This window comes from Lissotriton vulgaris, chromosome 11 (genome assembly GCF_964263255.1).
Source record: "Lissotriton vulgaris chromosome 11, aLisVul1.2, whole genome shotgun sequence".
NCBI lineage: Eukaryota > Metazoa > Chordata > Amphibia > Caudata > Salamandridae > Lissotriton > Lissotriton vulgaris.
The window spans coordinates 1,090,265,092-1,090,279,851 of NC_141699.1; the positions used below are offsets into that span (position 1 = coordinate 1,090,265,092).

At 42.8% G+C, this 14,760-nt stretch overlaps 1 protein-coding gene across 1 annotated transcript in view; it reads right to left on the minus strand.

Moving 5' to 3' along the window:
* LOC147684201 (uncharacterized) overlaps nt 1-14,760 on the minus strand; it is a 522,357-nt gene that overhangs the window by 125,879 nt on the left and 381,718 nt on the right. The window contains exons 41-45 of the mRNA XM_086942611.1: nt 14,069-14,188; nt 13,551-13,756; nt 12,682-12,757; nt 3,530-3,703; nt 2,297-2,398 (exon numbers count right to left, since the gene is read on the minus strand). Coding sequence (XP_086798737.1) covers nt 2,297-2,398; nt 3,530-3,703; nt 12,682-12,757; nt 13,551-13,756; nt 14,069-14,188 — 678 coding nt within the window. The remainder of the gene's footprint in view (nt 1-2,296; nt 2,399-3,529; nt 3,704-12,681; nt 12,758-13,550; nt 13,757-14,068; nt 14,189-14,760) is intronic.

Genomic DNA, 14,760 nt, shown 5'->3' on the forward strand with positions numbered 1-14,760 from the left:
GTCTTGAGTTGCTTCCTGAAGGCGAGGTGGTCCTGGGTCAGGCGGAGGTGGGTCGGGAGGGAGTTCCATGTCTTGGCGGCGAGGTAGGAGAAGGACCGTCCCACTGTGGTGGCTCTACGGATGCGGGGGACGGTGGCGAGGGCGTGGCTGGTCGATCGAAGCTGGCGTTTGAGAGCGTAGAAGTTGAGGCGGCTGTTGAGGTATCCTGGGCCTTGGTTGTGTAGGGCTTTGTGTGCGTGGGTGAGGAGTCGGAAGGTGATTCTCTTGTTGACCGGGAGCCAGTGCAGGTCTCTCAGGTGTCCGGAGATGTGGCTGTGATGAGGGATGTCCAGGATGCGTCGTGCTGAGGCGTTCTGGATCCACTGGAGTCTCTTCTGGAGTTTGGCGGTGGTTCCGGTGTAGAGGGAGTTGCCGTAGTCCAGACGGCTGGTGACGAGGGCCTGGGTGACCGTCTTCCTGGTCTCGGTGGGGATCCACCGGAAGATCTTTCGTAGCATGCGCAGGATGTTGAAGAACGACGAGGAGACGGCGTTGACTTGTCTGGTCATGGAGAGGGAGGAGTCCAGGATGAAGCCTAGGTTGCGTGCGTGGTCTGTTGGTTTGGGTGCGCTGCCTAGGATGGGGGGCCACCAGGAGTCGTCCCAGGCGGAGGGTGAGGATCCCAGGATGAGGACTTCCGTCTTGTCCGAGTTCAGTTTCAGGCGGCTGATCTTCATCCATTTGGCTACCTCTTTCATCCCTTCGTGAAGGTTGGATCTGGCGGTGGCGGGGTCGTTGGTGAGGGAGAGGATCAGCTGGGTGTCGTCGGCGTAGGAGATGATGTTGAGGTTGTGCTGGCGTGCGATGTCTGCGAGGGGGCTCATGTAGGCGTTGAAGAGGGTTGGACTGAGTGAGGAGCCCTGAGGAACACCGCAGATGACTTTGGTGGCTTCAGATCTGAACGGGGGGAGGCGGACTCTCTGTGTCCTTCCGGCGAGGAAGGAGATGATCCACTCCAGTGCCTTCTCCTGGATTCCGACGTTGCTGAGTCGCTGCACTAGTGTACGGTGGCAGACAGTGTCGAAGGCCGCGGAGAGGTCTAGGAGGATGAGGGCCGCTGTTTCTCCGTTGTCAAGCAGAGCTCGGATGTCGTCGGTGGCTGCGATCAGGGCGGTCTCGGTGCTGTGGTTGGCCCGGAAGCCAGACTGCAAGGGGTCGACGGATCCGTTTGTCTCGAGGAAGGCGGCCAGCTGCTTGTCTTCTCGATGACTTTTGCAGGGAATGGGAGCAGCGAGATGGCGCGGTAGTTCTTGAGGTCGGTGGGGTCGGCTGATGAAAGGGTAAGAAAGGAAAAAAACTTGGCAGACCTACATGGGGGCCTATGTATAACTGGAAGGAAGCTTTGAATGATAGCTGAGAGTTTTGCCTTAAGCTTAGTATGTTGCATACATTTTTAATTCAAACGGTATGATAATAATACTAAAGATGAATTAATGCTCAAATGGTCTTTTATATGCACTAAATATTATGAATTCTGTACTGTATTTTGCTGTGTTCCTTAAGTATTAATTGTATGTTTATTTTACCTCACTGTAAAAATGCAGCCCGTTTTCTTTAAAGGAAAACGGGATGCATTTAAAAAGCAAAAATGTAACTTTTCAGTTTCATTTCTTAAGGGCTGGCAGTGGTCAGAAAAGTGTTATAAAAAAGTTGGGAAAAAACAGTAAAAAACTGGATTAGCCCTTCATGGATCAACGCTGGAAAGAAAAGAACTGACATTAGTGTGTTGGGGTAGCGCCTATATAGGCACTGGGCAGGTCACGTTCGCGCAGATGGCGCTGACACGGAGCCAAAAGACAATATGTACTAGCACACAGGGGTACTGCTCAAACACGTCTGGATCCAACCTGAGGCCTGAGGAATAATCTAAGGTAAGGAATCAACAGCTAAAAGTCTCTGTCCGGTACACAAGCTAATAATGGTTACACACAGATTTCAGAATTTGTAGTGCTCACACCAATAATGTCCAGCAGTAGTTGTTGTGTGTATACTAATAGCAGGAGAACACACAGTTTGTGTATAAGTATTTTGGGAGAAGATGTTATGCACTCAGTATCTTCAGAAGCAGATGTGGGTTCAGGATAACTAAGGGTAAGGTGCTCTCTTCCAATATACTTTCATACCCTAATTTATGTACAATAACAATCTATGTAGATTTAATTGCTAGACAGAAGCATTTCTACACCTAAAAATGCATTGCTACCAGACCCCAGCTACATCATTTGCTAAATTTTACAATTAAGAGGTGTGGACTTACATGTCATTCCATAGTTGTAGATGTCCGATTCACTGCTGGTAATTGCAATGGTGGTCCCGTTTGGCATTAAGAAATCATCTGCGGTGTCAGAGTTCCACACTCCTGTAAGAACAAGTAGACATGTTAGCACATGGGGCATCACCAGTAAAAGACCAAAAGACTTTGGTATGAAGTTAATGCCTCACTTTCACAAACAGTAGAGATACCTAAACACATATACAATGAAACGTAAGGCTTAACTCATCTTCCAATGTCCTGTTTACTTTACAGAACACAGACACTGCTGTGTCTCTAACATGGTTCCCTACATTTGCTCTCTCTTCACAACCCTCTAATTACTGTGCATCTTTCCCATTCAGGTTTGAATCTGTTTGCATATATCACCTATGCGAGTTATCAGGCAGTTCAAGCAGTGATTGTATGCAGGGCACCTAGAGTAATCACCAGCAGTTCAGGTTAAGGGCCTGATTTAGGAGTTTATTCTGTCATGATGGAGGAGGTCATTCCAAGGGACCCTACCCACCAAATTTAGAGTTTTCTGCTGCCTTACAGACAATCCTGTACATTGTCAAGACAACAGTCATGGCTGTTACTGCCAAGGTAGGAGGTGTTTGACAGATGGTACCATCAGTCATTGTGACCACCCAACACATTTTTCAAAAGTTTTTAGTTTTTCAAAAGCAAACTCCCAAAGCAGGAGTTGAAAAACAAAAAACGATTTACCCGACACTCTTGGAAAGTTCTCCTAGGATGTAAGGGTCATTATTGTCTTTTTCCACACCTTTATCTCCAGGTTTTTCCTGGCAGTGACAGAAAGAAAAAACATTATATAATGCCCATGCTCAACAGGGCAGAGAATGTAAATTCTACTCTGTCATTCCACTGTCAAAGAATTCTGTTGACAATGGTGCTTTGTTGACAGAAGACTTACGGTGAAGGACACAGGTACGTCATGTGTGAGACAAAGGACCATGCCTGTCAAACTCTAAATCATGCATTGGTTAAAGCATTTCCACCCAATCTATTGTATTTCAAGTCCAATTTGTCAGACATATATGTAATACAGATGAAAAACATGGGGCACTGCTACTCTTACAGTATTTGAAATTCTTTGTTTACCACCTCTGTCCTATTCCTTTAAGAAACCACAAAACTATAACACATCAGTGCAACCTTCCACAATTACAACCCCCCTTTGTGTTAGTACAATGTCAGTAAGAGTTCAGTTCTTACCCAGCAGGCCGCTGGTTCTGTTGATGTATTGGGTGGGAAGGCTCGAGACTGCGCTAAGGATTCCAAGAGAAGACACAACTGACACCGCCAGCACTCCGTCGAATGTCGCTGAGACTGAGTTGTTCCCTTTGATCAAGAAGATCCCTCTATCATTGTAAATGTTGGCATCCATGTCTACACACGAAGAAAATGAAATGCAGCTTTAAACCAAATATTGAACTAAATTCATGAAAAAGGAGATGCTGACCACCTTCATTTACCCATTACATTTGAATATATTCGAATTAAAGTGTGATTTGGGAACCTTTATGCTCTTGGTAGATTATTTACAATTGAGGTGTATCCTTCACAAAATATATGAGGTGACCTTTGACAGTACAAATGCTTCACAATATAAGAAGCTGCCCATAAGAGCACAGTTGTGTCATACCGTTCTTGCAAGGAAGGGCATTACCTTTCCCAAATTAAAAGGGCAACAAGTCCTGAGACTGGAAGAGGCATGTGAGCATTGTATAGAATCTAATCAAGCTATGCTTAAAATATTGTGCAGCATTTTAGGAAAAATGCATGGAAAAATGCATCGGAACATTAGTGCAATGTCACAGGACCACTCTGAAAGGACTATCAACTTGAACTTAATAATGGACTTTCTGGTTTCCAGGCCAATTTGATGCCAATTGGAACAAATGAAGGTGGCAGTGAATATAGGGCTACAAGTACGAAACACTTATCACAAAATACTGGTTTCAAGCTGCGACCATTATTTTTATGGCAACAGTGACATTTTGCGAAATTGACCTTTGTATTATTATGTTGCTTGACAAAGTTGTGAAATATAGTGGGTCCAGATCTGACCAACCTCATCAATATTTATATGGTAGGTTGCCAATTGTGACTCAATATCATCAGTGATATCACAGGGGTGTTGGTTGTAATGTTCTCTGGCACCCTCAAGGAAGACTCACACTCTGGAGCTCTGGATGGCACCTTCTTTATTGTACTGGCGCAATCGCCATACTAACTTTTTCCTCGTCACTTCCGGGCCCTCCCCTTCCGCCTTAGCCTGCCCTGTACCAACATCAGGGTCAGGCAGGGCAACATGACACCTCCCCCTTTTGTACAATAATGCTTACTGTCTCTCAGAGTTCTTCAATGAGTCGAACAGGTCGCTTGGTTGTTTGTCGTGGACGGCTGATTCGCGCCTGTTCAGAGGTATGGCAACCCCTGGCATCTTCAAGCCTTACTGAGCTGGGACACGCCCCATCACTGTTGCCTCCTTGGCTCGACGAGTCTGTGCTGGAGCCACAGTCCTGGACTCGAGTGTGAGCAGAGGGATTGCATCTTTTGAAATGGGATATGTTTCGGGTTATCCGTTTGCCTTCAGACTCAGCTGTGATCATAGTCCCTTTCCGATTCGAGACTCGCAATGGGTGTGCAAGGTATCAATTGTCTGCCTTTGCTCTACGGTAGCGTTTCACCAGCACCCAATCACTTTCCTGAATGTCTGTCTGTCTTGCATGCCAGCGTTGATCAGCAGAGTCCATCATCTTTGATTTCTTTTCCTGGTCCAGTTTCACCAGGGTATCATGATCAGTTGTCACAGTTCGAGATTGCTTGACGGTGTCTGAAACGGGCAGCCCCGTGCGGGGAACTCGCCCAAGCATTAGGGTGGCAGGGTATTAGTTCAAGGTACTGTGCGACGTGGTCCGATATGCTCACAACACTTCATTCAACACTTGCTGGATGTCACGGCGAGTGAGTTCTGCTTGCGGAACCGTCTTCTTGAGGGTCTTCATGAATCGTTTAACCATACCGTTGGCTTGAGGCCATAAGGGAGTAATCTTCTGATAATTAAAGTTGAGATGTTTTGCAAACTCAGCAAATTCATGACCGTTAAACGGTGGTCAGTTATCTGTTTTTACTCTTGTGGGGATTCCCCATGCCGCAAACGTTTCATCGATGACGGGGATGACAGCCATCGCCTTGGTGGAGGATACTTGATGCGCAATGGGAAAGAGAGAGTATTCATCCATAATGACGATGATATATCTGCCTGATTTCAGCGGATCAAAGAAGTCAATAGCCACTTGTTGCCACACCCCATCTGGTAGTTCAGACATCTGCAAAGGGGCTGGCGGTTCGTCTCGACTCACTAGCTGACATGAGGCACAGTCCTTAAGTGTGGCCTCCGCCATTTGATCAAGTGAGGGGAACCAGACGCGTTCCCGGAGTGCTTTCTTGGTGGCTACTACTCCTCTGTGCCCTTCGTGAGCTAAGTTGATGACCCCTTGTCGCAGTCACTGAGGAATTACTATCCTCCTTCCTCTCAGCAATAAACCATCCCTGCTGATTGATAGTTCTTTTTGGACGTGTTTGAACGCCACAAGTTCTTGAGTATCAGCAGCTGCATCTTGGTGACTGTCTTCCAGATGTCTCCATGAGTTGGCACGTATCCGGACCATGATGGCCTGAATGGTGGGATCTTGAGCGGATGCTTCACGAATAGCTTCTAGTGGCACCGCTGGAGGGCTTCTTTGACCATGGGTTGCCAAAGATGGTGATAAGCGCTTGGTGGTCGGGGATGAGTGTGAAATGTTTCCCATATACAAACAGGTGAAAGTGTTCATGGGCCCACACAACCGCGAGGCTCTCTTTTTTAGGCTGTGAGTACGCCTTCTCCGTGTCAGTGAGACTGCGACTGGCATAAGCGACAACATGACATTGGTCTTCTTCATTGTTATACTTTGCCAGGATGGCGCCCAAACTGACAGGGTTGGCGTCCACAGTGATTTCAGTCTTTCTTTTGGTGTCGAAGTATGCTAAATAGATAGCAGTGCTCAGAGCCTTCTTGATTTTATTGAACGCGTGTTCACACGCAGGTGACCATAGAAATTGCTGACCTTGGCGGGTGAGTTTTCTGAGCGGGTAGCTGATGGTAGCATAGTCCTCAATGTAGCGGGCACAATAGCTTGCCATCCCCAGTAACGAGCGGAGGTCACTAATGTCCTGTGGCTGTGGAGTGTCCGCAAGGGCAGACACTTTCTCAGGGTCTGGTTTCATGCCATCTTTGGAAAAGATATGTCCATAGAATTTTAGTGTGGACTTGTGGAACTCACATTTATCCAGGTTGAGTGTGAGGTTAGCACTGAGTAAGGCGTGACACACTCGGTCTAAGGCTTTCTCATGTTCCGCTTGATTTTCCCCAAAGACCAGGATATCGTCACTGTAGTTAAAGGCATTTGGGAAGCCCTGGATTACCCGCCTGATAGCTTCCTGAAATATCTCAGCAGCTGAGGATATTCCGAAGTTTAAGCGTTTATAGCGGAACAGGCCTTGATGGGTGGTAAAGGTGGTAATGTAGCGGGATTTCTGATGCAGTTCCAGCTGGTGGTATCCCTTGTTGAGATTCAGCTTCGAGAAAACGGTTGCCCCATTGAGGCGAGCAATCATATCACTGATATGAGGTCCGGGATGTCGTTCCCTCTCAAAAGCCGTGTTCGGGACACGCATGTCCACACACAAGCGTACTTTGTAGTCTTGTCCTTTCTTGGGCACTACCACTACTGATGATACCCAGGGAGTGGGCCCTGTGGATCGTTCAATGATGTCTGTCCTCAGCAAGTCCTGTAGCTCGTCATCTACTGCCTGTTGCAGATGAAACGGCACCTTCCTGTGGTGTTGCGCTATCGGTGATATTTGCTCGTTGATGTGCAGTTTGACTTTGAACTGGTTGAGCTTCCCAAGGCCTTTGAAGAGGTTTGGAAACTTGTTGACAATGTCCGGGGAGTCATCCACGGTGTATAAAAGTTTGACAAGTTTGAGGCGTTCTCCTGTCGGCAGACTGAGAAGGCCACCCGTTGCGTCTGCACCCTCGATCACATGGATGTGAGCTTGGATCTGTCGATCCTTATAAGTGAGAGTCGTACGGAACTGTCCCAGGCATGGTAGGGGTTTCCTGGACATCCAAGTGTAGACTCGAACAGCAGCCGGTTCCAGTTTTGGCTGGGGTGTCATGCCTTAGTATTCAATGGCACATATGTAGTTCAAGGACGATTCTGAATCTAGTACAAACTTGGCGGGGTGACTGCCTATTCGAATGTTCAATCTTGGGTATTTCTTCAGTCTGTCGGGGTCTGACACCATGCACACGTATTCATCGCTGTCCTGCGAGACAGGTGTGGGAGACGACGACTCCCGGGACATCGACCTCTGGGATCTGTATGAGTTAACTGACTAGGCACTCAACCTTGATGAACCGGATGAGCTTCTTTTCCTTCCCCTCACCGCTCTTGCATGGTGGCGGGTTTCTGAGCTTGACTTGGCTGTCTTCATTTCCGACCGTCGCGTTTAACAGGCTACTTCGAAGTGATTCTCTCTTCCACAGTGGTGACACTGCTGTCCTATGGCAGGACACTGTCCTGAGTGTGGGTAATCCTGTCCACATCTGTAGCATTTTGAGGCTGGTCTGCTTATCCGACTGCTTGGGTTCCGTTGCGCGAGGAGGTCGCATGGAAGGTCTGTGTCGGTCTTCCCGACTTGCGGCGGTCCGACCGGCGCTTCGAGTCCGTGTGAGACTGCATTCGGAAGGCTTGCTCCCTTTTTTCGGACTTACTGGCTTTCATGTTCTTGGCATGATCTTCCGCTTGATCATTGATGTGAGTGAGTTCCTCTATTTCTTCAAGTGTGTAGTGTTTCTTTAAGAGTCCGCGGCGAAGTGTTTCTGACTGGCACCCTTCAATAATGCGCAGTCGCATCGCGTCTTCGGTGTTGAACTCGTCGAATTCGCAATACCTGGCTAGGCGCCGAATGCGAGCAATCAAGTCACACGGTACACAGACAAAATATCGATTTTTTAATATCGATAAGCAAAAATATCGAAGTTTAAATATCGATTTACAAAAATATCGAAGGTAAGTAATATCGACAGTCTAAATATCGATATTGGTATGATATCAGTAATATCGAAGTTGTAAATATCGATGTTAATAATATCGAAATTAATAACTTTGATGTTACTAATATCTATTTTTAAATAAATTTAGTGTATATTATATTGTATTAATTATGTTTTATTATTTTTTTTAATGTTATTTTATTAAATATTGTGTTTTACTACTGTAGCGGGTTGTGGGTTTATAGGGGAATAGGGTGGGAAGTAATTTAATTATGTTAAATTAATTATTAATTATTAGGAATTATTAATTAATTAATTGAGAATTAATTTTAAATTATTTTTAATTAATTTATTAATTGATAAATATGTTCTGTAGCGGGTTATGGGTTTATAGGGGAATAGGGTGGGAAGTAATTTAATAATAATTAATTAATTGATATATGTTTGTACATATTTTAAATAATTAATTGGTAATTAATTTCTATTAATTAGTTAATTAATTATTATAATTTTTTTCATATTTATAATTATTAATTAGTTGGTAATTAATTATTATTAATTATTTTATTAAATTAATTAAAGTAATTTTTATATATATTATTTATTGTTATTAATTAATTAATTGTGCAAAATAATATTAATTATTAAATTAAATTAATTACAGCAAATGTGCTAATATATTTAATTTATTGTTATTGTTAATTAATAATTAATTGGTAATTAAATAATATTAATTAATTGTGGGTACAGGGGTATTTTTAGGGTTCAGGGTCAGTTTTCAGTTCATGGGTACAGGGGTATTTTTAGGGTTCAGGGTCAGTTTTCAGTTCATGGGTAAAGGGGTATTTTTAGGGTTCAGGGTCAGTTTTCAGTTCATGGGTACAGGGGTATTTTTAGGGTTCAGGGTCAGTTTTCAGTTCATGGGTAAAGGAGTATTTTTAGGGTTCAGGGTCAGTTTTCAGTTCATGGGTAAAGGGGTATTTTTAGGGTTCAGGGTCAGTTTTCAGTTCTTGGGTAAAGGGGTATTTTTAGGGTTCTGGGTCAGTTTTCAGTTCATGGGTAAAGGGGTATTTTTAGGGTTCAGGGTCAGTTTTCAGTTTGTGGGTAAAGGGGTATTTTTAGGGTTCAGGGTCAGTTTTCAGTTTGTGGGTAAAGGGGTATTTTTAGGGTTCAGGGTCAGTTTTCAGTTCATGGGTAAAGGGGTATTTTTAGGGTTCTGGGTCAGTTTTCAGTTCATGGGTAAAGGGGTATTTTTAGGGTTCAGTGTCAGTTTTCAGTATTTGGGTTAAGGGGTATTTTTAGGGTTCTGGGTCAGTTTTGGGTTTTTGGGGTACAGTCGTACAGGGTAAAAATTAAATAAATTTAAATTAAATCAATTAAATGAAATTACAAAATATAAAATTACATTAAATTATTACGTTTTTAATTTATTTTAAATGGATATGTATTAGTTTTAATTTTTTTATTATGTTTTAATATTTTTATTTAATATTTGTAACATTATATGTATTTTATAATTATTTTAACATTATTATTAATACATTTAAAAAAACGATATTTTTAATTCCGATATTTTTGTACTACGATATTATTTTTTCGATATTTTTGTACTTACCTTGTTAGGGATAGGATTCCGATATTTTTGACTTCGATATTTTTGTCCCGATATTTTTGTATGTCGATATTTTTGATTTCGATATTTAGTCAGACATTCAAGTCACACATTGGTTCGTCCTTTTCTTGCGACGCAAGGTTGAACGTATACCACTCGTAGTCTAAGTTTCGTTTGTGGAGAAACTTCTGATCTAGAGCTCCTTTCACATCTTCGTATGAGGTGGCGCTGGCAGCAGGCAATTCTTTGATGATCTGTGCGATATCTTTCCCTATCAAATTTCGCAGAGCTATCAATTTGTGCTTGGAGTCTTGCAATTGAGACCCCGTCATGAAGTCCTTGAAATCTTCAGCCCAGCTCTTCCATATGGGCCCCATTGTGTTCCCGGACGTCAGCTCTGGAGGCTCTGGCGGGCGCAGATATGACACTCCTAACAACATTGGATGCGCTTGCGGGGCTTGCTGGGCGGAACCCATGGCAGCTGGGCATGTGGTGTCAGCTTCTACTGACATCCTGAGCAGAGGTGCAGGCTCACCAGGCCGGGCGAGGCTTTTTTCACCAGAATTCACAGTTTTTTAAAAAGTTTTATGTAATTGTCTGACTTCAAAATGGCCGCCGGGGAGGACGTGGGTCTTTATCTTTGTTGTCTGCTTCAGTCTCTCTTACTGCCTCTCACAAGGGTAATTGCGGCTCTAGATTCACCCCTTTTCGTAGCTTCAGTCTTTGTGGCACGGCGCTCTGGCAGCTCGCGACCCTCCACGCGATTCCAATCACGTTTCGCGCTCTTTTTGGTATCGGCGCGCTAAACAGGCTGGTCTTCGGCTGCACGCTCACAGCGAGGGGGCAGAAGCGGTGGGTTGCCAGAATCCCACCATTCCTGCAAAAGCATTTTTATTGAATGTACATTTTTTAATGCAGGCTGTTTTTCATAATAAAACAGTACTGCATTCAAAAAAAGATATGGGGCCAGGTGTAGGTAATCATACCGATTCGGTATTTAAGAACTGGCAATCTGAATGTAGGTAATTTTACCGAATTAATTACCGAATCGGTATGATTCGGTAATTACCGAATCGGTATTTACCGATTCGGTAATTGCCATTCATTCCTATGGGCCTGTAAGCCCATAGGAATGAATGTCAATTACCGAATCGGTAAATACCGATTCGGTAATTGGGGGAAACATAGAAGGAAGGCAGGGTGCCTGTTGCACCCCTCAATTGTGCATGGGTGCACATGTTGCAGACATACATGCCCTTAGGGCATGTATGTCTGCAACATGGCACTGTTTTAAAAGCAAAAAAAAATGCTTTTGAAACAGTTTTTATTATTTACCACCAACTTCTAGTGGTAATTAACGACTTCTTAAACACCTGTAGCACTGATTTAAGTGCTACCTACATGTCAATATACAGATTCGAAAATTTTACAGAGTCGGTATTTTACTGAATCGGTAAAATTACCGAATCTGTATTTTAACATGCCCCAACATCCCAAAATCAAAATACCGGTAGGTAACGGCCGAAATTGGCCGTTACCGACCGGTATTTGCCTTCCTACATCTGGCCCTTAAACTTTTAAAAAATGTGAGTTTAGACGGTGTTGCCCAACCTACTCCTACTCCTCAACAAACTTTTTGCTTCCATTCAAAAGAGGAAGTGGACCGTGAGAGACACCTTCCATTTTGTGACTGGCTTATCACCCATGTTAGGAGGTGATAAAAAATAAACTTTTGCGATTTCGGTCACAGAATACTGATACATACCGTAACAATCCACTGTTGGGAACGGATGCCCTTAACAATGGCCTTCCAAATAGTAATTAATTATCCACTTTTTATTCTATTTTATGATTTAGTAACGTGTTACCGAATCGCAAGAAGGGTTAGTAGATTTCAAAAAACATTTCTGCATCACAAAAACTGAATCATTTGGTTTGCAACCACAAAAAAGTTATGCATATTTGGCCCCTTGTCAACTAAGAATGACTAGAGAGAAGCTTCAGCCATTGTCTTATTCTGAAAGGGCAGAGGTTAAATGAACTTTGCTGGTGAGAAACCCTCCATTGAGGGTAACACTCCATTCTGACTCAGCCTTTGAAGTCTCCACCATTATTCTAAATCGAAAGAAGATCAGGTCCTTGAGAAGCGTGTAGTACCTTTGGGTCCCAATGTTTTACGAGAGATCTTACTAGGACCACGATTCATGGACTTTCCAATCATGTGCTTTGGGGTAATAAGACAATTTACTGTCTTCTAGCCTGCGGGTAATACTGCCCAGTTTCACATTGCATTAATGTTTGGGTTCCATTTAGAAGTAGTTTTAATAATGAAAAGTGAAAAAGTGTTGAACAGGTGAGGGAGTTGCCTCTTCTGTTGATCACATAAAGTATGTAACTTTGCCTTGCTTCGGGGGATCTTCATCTAGCAACCAGCAGAAGGTAGGTCTCACACTTACTGAAACTAACATTTTTGGCACAATTCTGGAGAAAATTTAAATATAACTCCTAAAGAAAGCTTAAAAGGATATTAGACAAGAGAAAGTGCACAGAATTTAAACATGTGGCTCAGTTTTGACACATTTTCCTTACACAAAGTTTCTTAACCTTACTCATCCCAAAAATGCTTAAAAAAGATTTTCACTGTACCTTCAGAATATAAAAAGTTTACAATGTTCTTGTTCACTGCAACTTGGAGTGTGTTATTTTGAAGAAACCACTCCACCTGTAAGGCAATAGATCATGTAAAAAATTGTTTCTCCACACATCTGTTATTCCTGAGACTACATGACTACTTGCTTAAGTACTGCTTCTATTTTCACAAGACTTTTTTAATAACTGCCAACTTTCCCAAACTCAGGCCACACCAGACTTTAGTGTGATGGAGATGCTTTTTGAGAATCCTCACCTATATACCTTTTGTAAAGCTTCTGAATGCTGCTTCATGATGAGAATGTTCTCCAATAACAAACATCTTCCTGGACATCAAAGATTTTCTGTCATCTGCTCTAACATAATCTCAATAGGACTTACTGCCGAATAAAGCTCTGACAATTTAACTCTTTACCTTATGCAACACCATTCCCCTCTACATTCCATATATCCATCTTGGAGGAACCTTCACTTTAAAGATGAAGTAGAGAAACACCTTTCAAAGTAAACATCACCTTTCTCCTACCTACTGAGCAAACATTTTAGCAAATTTAAACCTCTACTCCTCGCCCACTTTGAAATCTCTAATGCTGAAGTGTTCTGCAATATATTCCCACTTCATAAATAGGCACAGGTTTTTCATCCATGATTTCATTACCTACAACATTTTCTATATTCTGATCTTCACTGAAATATGAACATCTGAGGACTCAAACCTGCTCGGTAGTGTTCTATCACCACCAATTACTTTTCCAGTTGGATCCATCATATATTTAAAAATTTTAGCCTGTTTCCTTACACTGTGCTACATACCATCCCTTTGCAGTGACATGATAATGATTCTGCTGTTGGTATTCAACACTAACCTGTATTTTCTTGCCCCCGGAGCTGTATTGAGAAGCAAAGGCATTAAAGTTGGTCGCCAGAGCTGTTCCAGTTTGAGTGGTACGGCCTTGTAAAATAAAAGACGAGCCAGTGCCCGTTGCGTTCAAGAGAGTAAAGTCTCCTAGGCCATTGAAGGTGTACCCATGTGCATCCAGAGTCGTAATGTGGGGGTCCCCGTACATCCAGGCTGCAACAGAAAGACATCATGAGTTATTGTGGTGTAAATGCATGGTCTGTGAGCACTAACACTGATGGGTGAAAAGGCCAGAAGGATTGTCTCTAATTGGGTGTATTACCTATGACCAGACATTAATAAATATTTTAAATATTTTGACATTGGGATTACTTTTGTATGCCAATCTACTGTGGATACATTAAATAAGTCGTTGTTAAACCCAAGAGAGAAACCACTGCATAATGTGTCTCAAACTTAGGTGGAAATCCAACAGCATTTGAAGTTAACCCATGTTGACTATTGTTAAACATCTTTCAGACTCACCTGGGAATAATGGCACATAGCCGGAGCATCCAATCCTTGGTCGCTTCTCCATGTATCTGTCACAAAATCTTGGATTGTCCAGTTTTTTGCAGCACCAGTCAAACGGCTGAAGTTCTGAATCTGTATAAAATGTTAGTTTTTAAACATTATTTTTACTGAAAAAAGTATAGCCACTTTTTTACAAGCTCAAGATGTAGAAAATGCAGAACAGAAGCATTGATAATGGCTATTTAAATCAGGATACTGTCCAGGTCAACCTGCATTATAATAGTTTGTCTAATGAGAATCACAGGGACAAAGGGCAGGATCGGGCATTCTAACAGTCTCAGGCAGAAACCACTTGATAATATGAAGCTATCATACAAACAAACAAGTCTTATCAGCATCTTACGAAGAGGACAAAGAAGGAATAGTTTTTGACCAGTAACTCCAGTTCTCTCGTAAGGGAATTTCCATTATAGTCATAAGCACTGAATCGTCCAGTCCATTTACAGGGACCTTGTATCACTTTTTCACAATAGATCTCCTTAAGTGTAAATGTTTGCCTTTCTTCAGGAAGGCATGCAGAGTCACTTAACATAGAAATTATTAGGCAGCCTATAGGACTAGGCTACAATGGCCCAATTCTTCATCTTGTTCTTAAAAAAGGGACCAGGAGAAATATGGATTAGTTACTTACCTGTAATCCTAGT